The 15761-nt window shown below is 36.4% G+C and overlaps 1 protein-coding gene across 2 annotated transcripts in view; it reads left to right on the top strand.

Annotated features, from left to right (window-relative positions):
• Positions 1 to 15761, top strand: part of rarb.L (retinoic acid receptor beta L homeolog) — a 620347-nt gene that overhangs the window by 489546 nt on the left and 115040 nt on the right. Inside the window, exon 1 of one of the 2 annotated variants that reach the window (XM_018267461.2) lies at positions 8181 to 8979. The exons of the other annotated variant lie outside the window; for it this stretch is intronic. Within the exon in view, the coding sequence (XP_018122950.1) occupies positions 8823 to 8979 (157 nt within the window). The 5' untranslated portion in view covers positions 8181 to 8822. Of the gene's footprint in view, positions 1 to 8180; positions 8980 to 15761 lie in introns of those variants that run through there. 2 annotated transcript variants of the gene reach the window in all.

Consider the following 15761-nt stretch of genomic DNA (forward strand, 5'->3'; position numbering starts at 1 on the left):
GGGAAATGGCAGATCTGCTCCAATAAAAAGCAGTTTGTCATTCCAGTTTAATGTGAAACATAAAAGACAGCAATGTGACTGTAAATATGAATGTGAGTACATTCACTGGTTATTAGACTTTTTATCTTCATGTAGTTTGTAAAAGTCATTTTGCATTTATACTGGACTCGTTTGTGGCTTCTATTTTTATTATCACAGTACGCCCAGAAATGTATTGCCTGCAGAAAGATTCATGCGCTTGCTTATGGGTAATCAAGATATTAAGTGTTTACAAAGAAGGTGTCAGTAAACACTTCAGTGCAATAATCACAAAGATAATTTTCGGTAATTCATGCTAATGGAGATATTCATTTAGAGTACCTTTATTCTTTCCCTTAATGAATAATACATGAATGGCAGTATCTAAAGCAACTGCTAGTATTTTTAAATGAGTTCTCTCTTCAATTACAGGCAGTAAACATGTATATAAATAACTTAAATATATATGAGTGTAAGTAAAGGATATTCCCTGCAGTATAGTTTAAATGAAATATTAATTGCTCTGACATGAGAGGTATGGTGTTAGCTGTGTTTGTCAATTCTGCTGAGTCTCTGCGTTCCTGGCCAATACATATGTTGTTAGCTCAGGCTGAACCAAATTTTAGACAAGCTGGGGTTTAGGATACTGTGACATGTTCCATCCTTCAGGCTTATTGACTAGTGAAAGTGATTTCACCAGTACAGTCAGTATTTGCCTGACTCCTAGCTTTTAGCTAGTATTACTGGTTGAGTAGGGAAGTAAAATAGGAGTAAAATGACAGCTTGATGCCCCAAAGTATTCCTGTAGTAAGTATCCAGTGAGGGTGGAACCAGAACTAAGAGGAGTGTGAGCAACACAGCATTAAAGGACATGTAAAGTCTACATTTTCCTACCATGTATATAAGTTGGGCATATCACCCAAGCCACATCATTTGTACTGCATGCATCCCCTCCATTTACCATCACATTTTCCTAAAACAAATAGCAGCTTTTCCCTCTGACATATCATCAGTAACATTGACATCTGCAAACAGGACATGTATGCTGTAAAGTTCATGCACAGGCACAGCATACTTTGATCAAGTTCTCCTGTGTTGAGCACTGTAATGGTTACTCCAGCTCAGGAGAGGTGGTTAGGAGAAAAAATAGCATTAGACAGCTAGAGTTTCTATGGAAACCAGCAGAAGAACTGAGTGTGCTCATGAGCCAACAGCCCAAGGAAATTCCTGAGGGAGGGGGCATAGTGGGTTAGACGAGGAGAAGGATTTCTAAGTGATAAAGGGGATGCTGCAGCCTTACTGTTAACCTTTTAACAACCAGGTATCTAAGAATTTCAGAGAGTCTGTTCACTGATTACATTTTTGTGGGGAGGGTTTAAATGTCCTTTAAAGCAGTCTTTCTGGATTCTAGAGAAATAGTACAATGCCTAAAGCCTGAGAACTAAGGCGCAGGTGACATTTTGGGATCTTTTATTTCATATATAACCAAAAACTAGCATAAAAAGTCCCTTATATAGCTACTTTCCAGCGAAGGGTGGGTCTAGATGTGACCTCCATTCCCCTATTATTGGGATAGAGTTCCAAAAATAATTTTTGTCTATTATAACAAAGCCCTCCATTTTATCTACATGAGACATAAACAGGCAAAACTCGCTGAAAAGACTGTGCCCAAAGTCACACAAACAGCCCTGTGCTCATCACCATTACATGTATATTGATACCTGCAAATATTTTTTCACATACAGTTCTTCTTGTCTAGCAAAATATTATGTCCCCTGGAACTGTCTGTCTGCTTTCTACCTTCATTGTGCTGTGGCTTCAGAATAGGAATAACCGATGAATACCTAAGCTGCTCAGCCAATGAATCCTAGAGGTATGTGGGTTGTTGGTTCTCTGAATACTCTCTCCAACGTTGCTATTAATCTTTTTTGTGAAGGCCTAAAAAGGCTAGGGCCCAATGTGGAGCTTGAGTTGCGGAGAAACACAGGCTGAGGATCCGCGCTCCCACTGAAAAGCTGGTAAAGCTGAATTTCCGTTTAAAAAACGGAAATTCGTCTCTTAAAGGCACCAGGAGCGGCTTTTTGTCGCGCCCCTGCCCAACGGACCTGTTATCTTATATTATATTACTTATTTGCTTATCTCAAAATTGTTACAAAAGTGGGGCTCATTTATCAACACTGGGCAAATTTGCCCATGGGCTGTTACCTATAGTCTAATCAGTAATTAGCTTTTTAAAGCCAGCTGCAAGTAGAACAATGAATTCAGCAATCTGATTGGTTGCCATGGGTTACTGCCCATGGGCAAATTTGCCCAGTGTTGATAAATGACCCCCAGTATCTTATCTGCAGCTGTGGCTGTTCTGGGCTCTCTGTCAAAAGCCAATTTAGTTAGAAACTTTGTTTCTTTTCTGGCTGTTCAGTGCAGAGAAAATTGTGACTTTCCAGTACAAAAGAGGGACTGTGGGTTGAGCTGTCAAAAGAGGGACTGTGCCTCTGAAAACAGGACAGTTGGGAGGTATGCTAATAATGTCCTAATAATAAAAAAAGATATAGAATAAATCTGCACCTAAGTTGCAAATATGTTATTTTCTGCAGCGCATACAATTTTTTAAAGGGGTTGTTCACCTTTGAGTTAACTTAGTATTGCAATTGGTTTTCATTTTTTATTATTTGTGCTTTTTGAGTTATTTAGCTTTTTATTCAGCAGCTCTCCAGTTTGCAATTTCAGTAATCTGGTTGCTAGGGTCCAAATTACCCCAGCAACCATACATTGACATGAATAAGGGACTTGACTATGAACAGGAGAGGGCCTGAATAGAAAGATGAGTAGTACAAAGTAGCAATAACAATACATTTGTAGCATTAAAGAGCATTTGATTTTAGATGGAGGTCAGTGACCCCCATTTGAATGCTGTAAAGAGTCAGAAGAAAAAGGCAAATAATTCAAAATCTATTAAACATTATCTGCATCCTAAAGTAACCCAATTAACAAGAAATGACTGGTAACAAGAAATTTTTGTCACAGCTAGAAAACAGAAACAGTTTAGGAGTCCAAAGAGGAGATCCACTACTAGTCATATAAGCGATTAATGGCTCCCTGCAGAATGTTTTCTCCCCTTCTACTGCACACATGGGGAAACTAACATGTAATTAATGCAGTATCAAAATTGCATGTTTCCATATAAGAAGCAGTAGGTTGATGGATTTTCTTCCCTTTCAGACCCATCAGAGGTATTTAAACCTTTTCAATAACTTGCAGGGAAGCAAAAGAAAGTTGCTACAGGCAAACTAAATTGTAAAGCAAGGATGGGAACTGGGGATGTATATTTTTGTATGTGATTGAGAGGTAGCCCTCCAATGACAGGGTGCAATAGAAGCAAATATAATATTCCCAGATTATTCAGTGAAACATGTTTTGAAATAAGAAGAAATCCAGTAACTTGAACTTTACTTAGTGGTTGAATTTTATATTTTCGATGTCAGCGATGACTTGGCATTTAGATAAATCAATAATTTTGGTCAGCCGAAATCTCATGTTGCAGATTAGGCACTTTATATTAGCCTGTTTTATGTCACAGACTAACCATTTAGACTGCTTAATAGAATAGTAATACAAAGATGACTGCATTTTTGTTATTAATAACCAGATGCAAAACCTTTAATACAATATGATAATACTATTTTGTTTGGGGAAGGGCATTATAGGGTAGTTCACCGTTTAGCTAATGTTTTAATCTGTTATAGAATGACCAATTCTTTGGCAACTTTTCAATTGGTCTTCATTTTTTTCTAGTTTTGAATTATTTCCCTTTTTTTTGTCACTCTTTACAGGTTTCAAATGAAGGTTACTGACCCCAGGCAGCCAAAAAACAATTATGTTTGTTACTTATCTTTCTTGTTCGTGCCCACTCCTGTTCATATTTCAGTCTCTCGTTCAAATCACTGCCTAGTTACTAGGGTAATTTGGACAATAGCAACCAGATAGCTGCTGAAATTCCAAACTAAAGAGCTGTTGCATAAGCTATACAATTCAAAAACCACAGATAAGACAAAATGCAGCCCTACATCATAATAAAAGGGTGAACAAACCCTGCTATCAGAACAATAAAAATGTTTTGCCTGAAAACAAAATGCATGGTTCGGTTCATTAGAATCTAAAGTTATAGCTGCTTTTCTGTGTGCATATTTCCTGGTACACAGGAAAACGTAAAATGTCTACTTTGTTTCACTTATGTATTTCTACTTATTGGCAGTTGAAAAGTATATCATCACAACCCTTTGAGCTGGTGAAAAATACCTAAACATGGGAGTCATAAGAAAATAAAGTAGAAAGAACAAGTCTGAACAACTTTTTCATATTAATAAAGGAATCTGGGAAGATTGAGTTCTTTGTTGAGGACTTCACCCACTTTGGCCTTGTCTTTTTACCAGGAATTGAAAGAGCACGCAGGCACACTAGATCACATGTTGAATAAAATGCAGAAAATATCCAGTAGAACCCCCATTTTACGTTTTTCAGGGGGCCAGAAAAATATGGTGTAAAATCCAGGAAAATTTAAAATCAGGGAAATTATGCATAATATATAGGTGGGACCAATGAGGGAAAACTTAGGGGCAGATTTATTAAGCTCGAGTGAAGGATTCGAATGGAAAAAAAAAATCGAATTTCGAAGTATTTTTTTGGGTACTTCGACCATCGAATGGGTCAAATTTGATTGAATTCGATCGAATCTAATAATTCGAAGTAAAAATCGTTCGACCAATCGATAGTCGAAGTACCGTCTCTTTAAAAAATACTTACACTAGATACTTCGCACCTTTAAACCTACCGAGGTTCAATGTTAGCCTATGGGGACCTTCCCCAGCACTTTTCTACGTTTTTTTTGATCTAATAAAAATTCTTCGATTGATCGATTAAAATCGTTCCAATCGTTCGATTCAAAGGATTTTATCGTTCGAACAATTTTTATTCGATCGAAGTATTTGCACTAAAACCCTTCGAATTCGATATTCAAATTCAAAGTATTTTACTTCGAGGGTCGAATTCGAGGGTTTATTAACCCTCGAAATTCGACCCTTGGTAAATCTGCCCCTTAAAATCAGGCGATGTCAAATTGAAGTTTCACTGTTTTAGGAATTCCATCTCACATAAGGGAGGGCACTTAACAATAGGCAAGTAACATGAGATAGATACACAGGCAAACAAAAAGCCAATAGAAGAACAGCTACAAAGTATCCAATCTAGAAACAGTTATTTCTTAAAGGGGAAATTTAAGAAATATATCAAGATTATAATTAGTATAACAAATTAGAGACTGTTTAATGCTCAAATGGAAGATACATTCCTGTCCTTTATATAAAGTGTGAATTATATAATAACATGGTGTATTCCCTGTTGTTGTCTGGTTCCTATCTTAGAGAGCTTGTCTAAGTAGTTTATTGGTTATTCTGCTTCCTCTACCACCTAATTTAATGCTCTATTCTTATGATAGACAAGTGTGTTAATAACCTATTTGAACATGGCAATTTGGCTACTAATATTCCACTTTTTAATGTTCTTTATCTTAGCTTTCTAATTCTTTCTTTAAAGGAACTGTAACATCAAAAAATGAAAGTGTTTTAAAATAATACAAATATAATGCAGTGTTGCCCTGCATTGGTAAAACTGCTGTGTTTGTTTCAGAAACACTACTATAGTTTGTATAAATAAGATGCTGTGTAGCAATGGGGGCAGCCATTCAAAAGAGAAGAGGCTCAGGTAACACAGCAGATAGCAGATAAGTTCTGTAGAACATAATAATGTTATATGTGATCCACTATTTAACCTGTGTCATATAGCCTTTTTTCATTTTCCACCATTGCTACACAGCAGCTTGTTTATATGAACTATAGTAGTGATTCTGAAGCAAACAGATCAGTTTTACCAGTGCAGGGCAACAGTACGTGATATTTTCATTACTTTAAAACACTTAATTTGCTGGTGTTACTGTTCCTTAAAGAGTATGACTTAAAAGCAACTCTGGCACTGGCAAGGATTAAACAATAGTGAAGTTAGAAACAGACAAAGGTGAAAAACAGGTATTGGCCAAGAACTAGGAACATGTTGGGAATAGAACAAGGAAGTGGAATGAAAGAGCTTACCCAGAATCCCATCAAGTGGATCTGTCAGGAGGGCTAAAGGGCAGGCTGGGTATGATAAAGGTGTCAGACAATGAGCTGTATGATGTAGCGCAGTTTAAATAGCAGGACCTGGAATACAGGCAGAATTAGCAAGACTTCAGTGCAAAAAAACCCAGGACATTTAATATTACTTTTGTGCCCTATGCTTTGACAGGTAATTCACGACCACTGTTATGAGCACTATGGTAGTCAAAATGTTTGCAGCTTATTTATCATCACTGGGCAATTTCACACCTGGGCAATAACCCATGAGACTTGTGTCAGCTGCAGGTAAAAAAATAAAAGCAAAAATGTCATTGTTTGCCATAGGTTACTGTCCAGGTGCAAATTTGACCAGTTGAGACATGAGCTCCCTTGTGTACAGTAGCACTAACAATGCATATAACAGACTTGTTTGGAATGGACTTATATGTCTATTGATCTTTGGCACCTGCATAAAAAGAGTGCCGGCACTGTAGATCCTTAGTTCCTGGTCAGTTGATGTATTCCATACATTACTTTACGTGCAGCATAGATCAAACACGCAACTGCTACACAGTTGCACAAAACTAGTTATCCCTCATGCTGTCAGAGTATTTATAATGGGATGTGAGTAGTGTTTTTTTTTTTAAATAAATGATAGATTAAACAACATTAAACATTAAAAAAGAACTCCTGTTCTATCATGGGATCTACACAAATTTCACATTAAATCAGCTAATTACACCAAGTTGTGAACATGAAACTTTGTCAGGAATTAACATTTGTTTGGGTGTTTTTAAATGGTTTTACCAAATAACAAGGAAATTATTGTTTTGCTTCATAAAAAGGTAACACTGCCACTAGCAAAGTAGCATGGTTGGTGTATATACTAATGCCCTTGTCTAGTTTTAACTATGGAAAGTAGCTTTACATTCTAACGATACAAGTACATGTATCAGGCTACCAAACCCGTTATTTCATAGAAGCACATTTAAGTCAGTGGACACACTTAATAAGTCCTGTGATAGTAATATTGATAATGGCATACTTTAAATATAATTGTGCATAGTGCTGGTGCTTTCAGTATGTATGGGAGTAATGATGAGCATGCAGTTGATAAAATCCAGAAAAGCTTAGGATAACATGCACCATTAAATAACAGGTCATAGAAGTGCGTTCTTTAAGGTAGGTGGGCCTGTTTGTGTACACCATAGTTCTTCTGTTCCAATGACTTAAAGAATTGATAGAAAATATTATTATCTCAACAGTGGCCCCTTGTGCCGAGGCTTAGCACGCGGCTTGATACGGAGATAGCAACACTGGAGAATTCCCTCCACAGAAAAACCCGAGATGTGGTATTAACACCAAAACCAGCGGCTGCCGTGCCCCCGATTGTATTTGGCCTCATTGTTGTCATGAACAAAAAAGCCCTGAGCTCTGATTAAATTTGGCATATGTGACTTCTCACCCCGCTGTGCCCTTTTATCAAGACATAGCTGTGGATTAATGGTTATTCGCAATCATTAGAACACACTCCTGATGCATGCTACTGTGTGGGAAAACACCCCTTTCCCTGGCTACTGGCATGATCTGGAAGCCACCTAAGCGTATAGAACAGCAGTGGGAATTTGCTATTTTCTAGGATTTTCTTAAGAGTTTTCCGAAGTCTGGAACAATGTCAGGATAGAATTTTGCAACTGGAAATTGAGAGAAATACACGGAGAAAAAAAAAATTAAAAATTAAAAACACTAAATGAAAAAAAAAAACGATTTCACGCTATTTTTCCCATTTCAGAAAAAAAGACATTAAAAAAAAGTATCTGTGACAAAATCCATTCTGTCACGGCTGCACTGAGACAGGATTGAATATCACAGGTTTCACAGGCTTAGCTTGGTGTTTGTGCAAGTAATGTGTTTAGGTTGGGTATGTGCAAAGAGCAGATAGGAGAGGGGCGAGCTGAGCATGTTTAGCGGTGGTAGCATCGGTGGCTGCCTGCATCCCTCTCTCTCGCTCTCCCTCTGCCTGTCTGTTTGTGCAGGCTCGCTGCTAGTCTTTAAGCTGTGTGAGAATCCTGGGAGTTGGTGATGTCAGACTGGTGTGGGTCATTTGAAGGTTAGCAGCCTGGGAAGGGTTCATGGAAAGTTCACTCGCATATATTAGGCAATTCAATCTTTCATTTTGTGTGACACAAGTAGTAGGAAGTGAGCTGTTCAAAAGCAGAAGGATCTATTTGCTACAGAAGGGGGGACCGTACTGCTAGCTGACATAAATTTAGTTATTTTTTCCGACTTTCGGCTCAGTTGCTCACTGATACAAGCAGCAGCTGAATAGCTGCTACAGAAGGCTACAAGCACCTCCAGGAATTTAGATGCATTTTGCCTGGAGCTGACAGCTTGGATTTCTTCATCTCCAACCCCCCCCCTCCTGCTCCACTGGAATGGCTGGGAAGCTTGGAAAATAGTAAATGATCATTTGGATCAATTACAGGCTTTTAGCTGTGTTGTCTGTCATAATTCATGATTCTGCTCTGGGAAAAAGACCAACAGCCTACGTGCCAAAAAAAGGGGCAGAGTTTGATGGAGTTGGGTGTACTTTTTCGATAGCGATTTGCCGTGCACCTAAAGAATAAGCACTTTCGCTGATATTCTGTAAAGGGGGGAATCATGTTTGACTGTATGGATGTTCTGGCAGTGAGTCCTGGGCAAATGCTGGATTTCTACACTGCGAGCCCGTCTTCTTGCATGCTCCAGGAGAAAGCTCTCAAAGCATGCTTCAGTGGATTGGCACAGACAGAATGGCAACACAGACACAGTGCTCAATGTAGGTGCACTTACCCCTCCATCTGTTTGTATTCTCCCATCTACTTCCCATTGCATGCTGCCAGCAACTTCAATTCCCTTTCACCCCCACGGATCGACATCTGTGTTTGTAATTTGCACAACTATTTACTACAGTTGCATTGATTCCGCATGATGTTGCATGTGCTCTTAAAAAAATTAAAAATGTTATAATATATATTTATTTACATGTTGCGGGGAGGAGAGGGCATTTGTGTTAGTTAGTTAGTTATTATTCTAATGCAGGCTAAGGAATTCTTTTTTTATAGTAATATTTATAAATGATTTTTTCTTTTTTGTTATTTTCATGGATTTTTTCAAAGCCTTTTTTAGTCCTCACCCGGTTTCCATCCTTTCACTAAGAAAAAGTTTCTTGTTTGTGTAGTGGCCATTACTCATGGTCACTTAATGTGTCTTGCCATCAATACAACCCTGAGTTGGAGGCTTTACAGTAGGAAACTTGTAGTTGAGGAGAATTGGTGTTAGGGGTCTGCTAAATCCTCTTATCTGATGATGACACGATGCTGAAGAACATATATAATGTAAACAGCAGAAGTGCTTTCACACCCTGGCTGCAAGTTTGAGAAATGACCAGAGGCACCAGAATGCAATAAGCCATTGACTGGCCAGAGAAGCCTGCAGGATGCTGCTTTGCTCTGACACTGATTTAGATAAATAGCCGGGTTATTTATCACTGATTTTAACACAGTGTGGGCTGTTCCTTCAATTATGTTGTTACTTTATTGTTTTATGAGCACTCTATGCTCAGTGAGACTAAATGAAAATGCAGAATTTCTCCTTTTTTTTTTTTGCTTCAAAATATATTCTTAATCAGTGCAATAAAGAAGTCCTTACCTACCTTGGGACAGTTTGATCCTAAGAAATAACCATGTCAACAGGATCCTTAGAAATCCGTAATATTTTGGTGCTTGTTTGTTTACATGTGAGAAAATATATATTTACAGGCAGAGAGATCATTTTTTGCATTGGTGTGTTAAGCTGGTTTCTATGATGTTAGCATGAAATCTATGGCCTCATTAGAGCTTGCTAAATCTGCTCTCAAATACCCCAGGATAAGACTTTCTTTAATATCGCCTTAAGGCAGTCAGTAGCTTAGCCTGAGAAAAGAGTGTTCTATTTTTACACAGATTAGACCATTCATATACTATAAACCTTATACAAATACGGGGTAGCTGGCTTCTGCTTGGCTATTTTTGTTTTTTTTGTAAAATCATGTAGCGTAAGGTTGTGTATACATCATCGGAAGAAAGAGGAAGATATCTCATGTTTTCTAATCGTGGTAAACATTAAATGAGGTTAGTGAAAGTCCTATCAATAGTCTGGCTGATAACAGGAAGGTGGTAATAACCACAAAGAAACCTTCAGTTTCCACTTCAGAAATAAAAAAAAAAGTAACTGGAACAGGAAACAAATAGAAAACAACATTGCTAAAAAGTTCTGTGGTATTGTTTCCTTTTCCACACTTTACAGACACACGCATAAGTAATTCATTTCCAGTGAGTGTAAAATAAAATGTCGTAAACAGTCCCAGAGCAGTTACACTTGTATGTTAAAATGTGGGCCTAAACGTGTTAAAACTACTCTGCTTGGCAGTTTGTGTATTTTATATACCTTTACTGCTATGCTAATGTTTCTCACCAACTTTTTCTTTTTACGCTGCCATTCTTTGTTGTAATTGTTGTTATCCTTCAGCGTCACTTGGAAAATTGATCTAAGACTCAAACTAGTCTTGGCATTTGATATCAATACACTTGGTAACAATTGTGCCATTATTATTAAATTGTTTATATAATATAAACATAAACTTGGCAGATAATCTGGCCATTTATTGACCCCATGCATAGCATTCATGCAGTAACATCCATTTGTCTTTTTTACGCAAATGCATCGGACAGGTGGTGTTTGCTTCTCATTTGCCACTTTTAGAATGCATAAACTTGGAAAGTGCACCTATAATTGTAAAGACTAAAATTTCAAGTCTTGCTTTATACTTTCTCATTCTTTCATGTACGTTGTGGATTAATTCTGCAGCTATATATATACCCTTTCATATGCCTGGAACTGCTGAACAAGGCCTGGTCTGTTGGTAATAAGTCACATTTTGGGCCAATGAACTAGCAGAGCTAAATTAGAAATCTTTTGTTTATGTGGATCAAACTAAAAGTGGCAAAATTCAAGACATAAAAAGAAACTTATTTTCTAATGATAAATACGTAGTGTGTGACACATAGCATAACAATACACAGAGTGTATACTAAGAATGCAGCCTGCTAACTGCTTATAAAACAGCACTTTCTATATGTAAACACGTTATTAATAATAATAGTGTAAATTTTACAAGATTTTATAACCTCGGAACTAAACAAACAGAAGCAATTACATTGATAGCTGCCAATGGCTATATAACTAGTCTTCTTTTCACCATATACAGACAAAGTGACATACGACTTGGCAAAAATGATGGTAGATATTTTGATATTCCAGCTATACAGTTACACATAAATCCCTGCCAAAGTATCAAACGATACTCCTCAGAGAAAAAAAAGTTTAGATTTCAAATTATGTAATTTGAGCCAATGCATTTTTATAGTTATTTCACTGTTAATTTCCATTTTTTTTAAATAAGGGCAATATGTTTTGGTATCTGACTTGTGCAGATGTAGAATTAGAGACAAACCTTTTTGCTTTGCTATATGAATAACTGAAGTATTTATTTTATAGCAAAAACTTTGCAAATGACTGGAAAAACAAAATATCCAGCTTAAAAAAAACTCTGTTTGGTTTGATAAAAATAAAACTAAAATAAACTTTTAGTACTGATAATGGCTTTTAAGAGGCCCTTTTACCCTCTACAATGTGATCCTTTATTGTCTTTTATTATGCTGTAAAAGAAGAGATTTACACTGGTTTTTACACTTGTAGCAGCAAAATAATAGTGCAGATTTTTTTCACGTGAAGCAGTTCAAGAACTAAATGCTTGTATTAAAGGAATTAAAATCAGAATTGTATAATTATCAAATTATAAAAAAAACTAAATGAATATGTTGTAGTACTTAAAGTGTACTATTCGTTTTATGTTCTACTGCCTTCTAGACATTTATTTTCTAAAGGAAAACGCACTGTTATATTCAGTTATGTTGATTTTAAAAGTTTATTATCTGATGCAAAAAAAATACATTTTATTTTTAATTGGGTTTAGGCAGTAAAAGCAACCGTTGTGAAAATGATATGATATACTATTTATATGTGTGTGTTATACATTGTTAGATTCAAAGATGGTTGTTAGTTCACTGGAGCAATTTGGGGTCATTAGCAGACAGAAAAGTGAAGTTTCAGAAGTGCGTGTTCTTTAGGAAACCGAAGATTTATAGTCTTGTTTCTGGTTTGTTACAACATGATTTTTTTTCTGGGTGTGTCGCAGAACAAAAAAACATTGGCTAATAGCCATCTATAATTCCAAGATTTATTAGCCAATGCTTTAGAGGTGGAAACACATTCCACAAATGTTACTTTTTTATTAAAAGAAATATATTTAAGTATATAATCAAGAACCCTAATATAAAATCAGTAACCCCTGTGAGTTTTGCAAAGACGACATTGCAGAACTAATGTCATATAAAAGAAGCTTTGAAGTTGGTTCTGTTCTATAAATTTGCTTACAGGGTTATAAGCAATTCAATCTCTCAAAGGCAGCTCTGAAATTAGCAAGCAAATCATTGGCAAGGTTTAAAGGTGGTGGTGGTGATATTTATGAATTTGTGTATTTTGATTTATTCCATAAATGTACACCATTTCATGCCATCTCAGAGCTGATGTACCCTATTAAAGCCCATGGATGCTTGGAGAATTTACTAAGATTTATATTTTGACTTACTCCAGACCTTTAGCTCATAATTTCACTCCACCTTAGATAAGTAGTGAAAAAAAAGCAGGTAGTAATTGTGTTGTAATTGGTACAACTGTACACCAGATTCTTGCACTTGGTAGATATCGCAGGAACACCAGTTTCAGTATATAAAGTGATAAATACCATAGTAATGGGCACACACACCAACTGCCTGGGTGCAGTGGTGGTTTAGCAAGCACATCTACAGCAATGACTCACAGGACTTGCTTAAAAAAATGCAAAAATCCTTTTTATTGTGCAAAATCAATGTTTCGGTCACATATTCAGACCTTTATCAAGGATTTTTTTCATTCTTTAAGCAAGTCCTGTTAGTGCTGAGTCCTTGCTGTGGATGTACATTAATAAATACATACGATTACATGAAATATCAGATGTGAAGGCACGCAAGAGGAATAAAGTTCTGCTGTAATTTTAATTTAAAAAAATTTGATATTTTGTAAAGATATAGGATCTGTTATCCAGAATGCTTGGAACCCGGAGTTTTCCATGTAAGGGATGTTTCTGCAATTTGGATCACCACACCTTAAATCAACATCATTGAAACATTTAATAAAACCAATAGGATTGTTTTGCCACCAATATGGATTTATGCATCTTAGTTAGGGTCAAGTATCCTATCCCTGTACAATAATTAAAAAAAAAGAAAATCCAGTTTCACAATTATGGTTTGATTTGAAACATGTTGGATTTACCAGACACACATCTTATTTTCTTATAGGTGTTTCAGTAGAAATACATTCCCTGTCTTTTTTTTTTTTTGCAAACATAACAACTCACTTACCACAGGGAAAAATATATTTGCCTAGCCTACATTGGAATCACATATATATTGTGTTTTTATTGGCAGAGAGCAAAACTATGTAAACACGTTCAAAACTAGAGCCAGATTGTTGCATTTTAATAGATTTTTCTGTAACAGTGGTTTTGTGACCATTTAGGTTTCCATTTTCTTTGCCTATTTTTTTACATTTAAGGTATTTAGGATAGACTCAAATCAAATAAATGAAAACAATAGGGAGGCTTGATCCGGTGTGCTCTTGCACTGTGTATTGTGCTGTGTGGAACAGAATTTTGTAATTTGCGCACTGCAACATTTTTCTTCATTAAAATTGAATGTTTAATATTGTCTCTGGGGAATAAAAGATGCGCAGTAAAAAACAAAGTTAAAAAATTGCAAAAAAAGCAGATGCACAGCAAAAGAATATCTTAACTAAAACCATAACATATTCTATGCATTTTTAATAGGATCTCTTCACTATATACATATTTGCCCTATTCATAATATAACATGGTTTAGATTATTAAAGACTGTACTAAAACTTAAATTGAAATATATATGTTAAAAATATTCAGTGCATAATGAAGCTAGATTCATCAAGGCCTATGATGAAAAAAGCAAAACCATGAAAAATGTACATTAAATGTATGTGTCTGTTTATGTGAACTGTATTAAAGAGGATGTTTACTGTTGGACATTTGTCCAAGCCCAGGCCATTAGATTGTTCTAATTGAACTTGGTTCTTAAACGTTACATATTTTCAAGATATCTACCACTACAGATGATCTTTGCTGGTCTTGAAGTTTATTTGAATAGCCAAGAGCTGAAGAAACCTGAAGCACTGCAGCGCACGCCCCTTTCATTGCGGTAAATTAGCAAATTTGTTTTTGGATATTACAATTCAGCCAATTGGATCAGACAGGGAAATTAAAGGGGCATGTGGTATATCACTGCATCACTGAATTTACTTCTTTGTCATTTTGTGGGCAGGGTGCACTGTCACAACAGGGGGTCAGCACCCACCTGTTTAAGGGGGGGAATCAAGGAAACTCCAGGACCAGCAAAGACCAGCTACAGTAGTAGAAATCCTGTAAGCACTTGTAAAGACCAATTTAGAAAATAATTTTAAAGGAATGGACTGTTTAAATTTAGACATTTGTAAAAAACATCAACATACCCTTTAATTATGAATTATTATTTATTAATTATTAATTTGATTCTCTGCCAGTGCATTACATCCATTTACTGTAGGCATAAAGTACAGGGCTGTAGGGATGTGTGGGTCAACAAAATGTAATCCTAAATCAACAACATAATGACATACATCTCATTGCCTTGTTCAATCTCTAATTTATAAGAATACTAAATGCAAAATGTGGAGTGCTGAACAAGAGAATGAGTCTTTTACATTTTGGTGGGAAAGCATTTGCAGGAAATTAGTCGCTCACCATAGAGCAGATTTATTGTGGGCAACTAATCTCAACATGTGCCATCATCCTAATACTTAAAGGTGAACTCTGTCTTCCAAACCAAAATTTGATAAAGAGGCCCAAATAACACAGATACCCCTAATATACCAATCACAGATACCCGTTTCCTCAAAAAGTATGAATAAATGCCATTTCTATGCTGAAATCCAGCTGTTTAACAGTTCTTCTCTTTCTGCATCATTTGAAATCCTGGCAGGGAAGGAGGGACTAAACACTGTTGTTACAAATTGTAATAACTACTCCACAGCTTACAGACAGCATGCAGGAACTACATAACCCACAATGCTTTGCACTGTGATATACCTTTCCTTATTGAAATCACATGTGCAGGGAATTGTGGGGTTTGGATGTTGCAGGCTAAGGACAGCTAGCTGTTGATACAAAGCAACAGTAGTCAGCCAGCTCAGCAAAGTAGTCAGAAAGATCAGCAGGAGAGCAGGGGGCTAGGCTTAGGGAACTGTCAGAAACCATTAAAAATCATGAAAAGTCTGCATATTTTTTAAGCTGGATAAATTGGCTGCCAGCTTATCCACTAAATTGGAAATTTATTGGCCATGAGTGTATGGAGC

Source organism: Xenopus laevis, chromosome 6L (genome assembly GCF_017654675.1).
Source record: "Xenopus laevis strain J_2021 chromosome 6L, Xenopus_laevis_v10.1, whole genome shotgun sequence".
Taxonomy (NCBI): Eukaryota; Metazoa; Chordata; class Amphibia; order Anura; family Pipidae; genus Xenopus; species Xenopus laevis.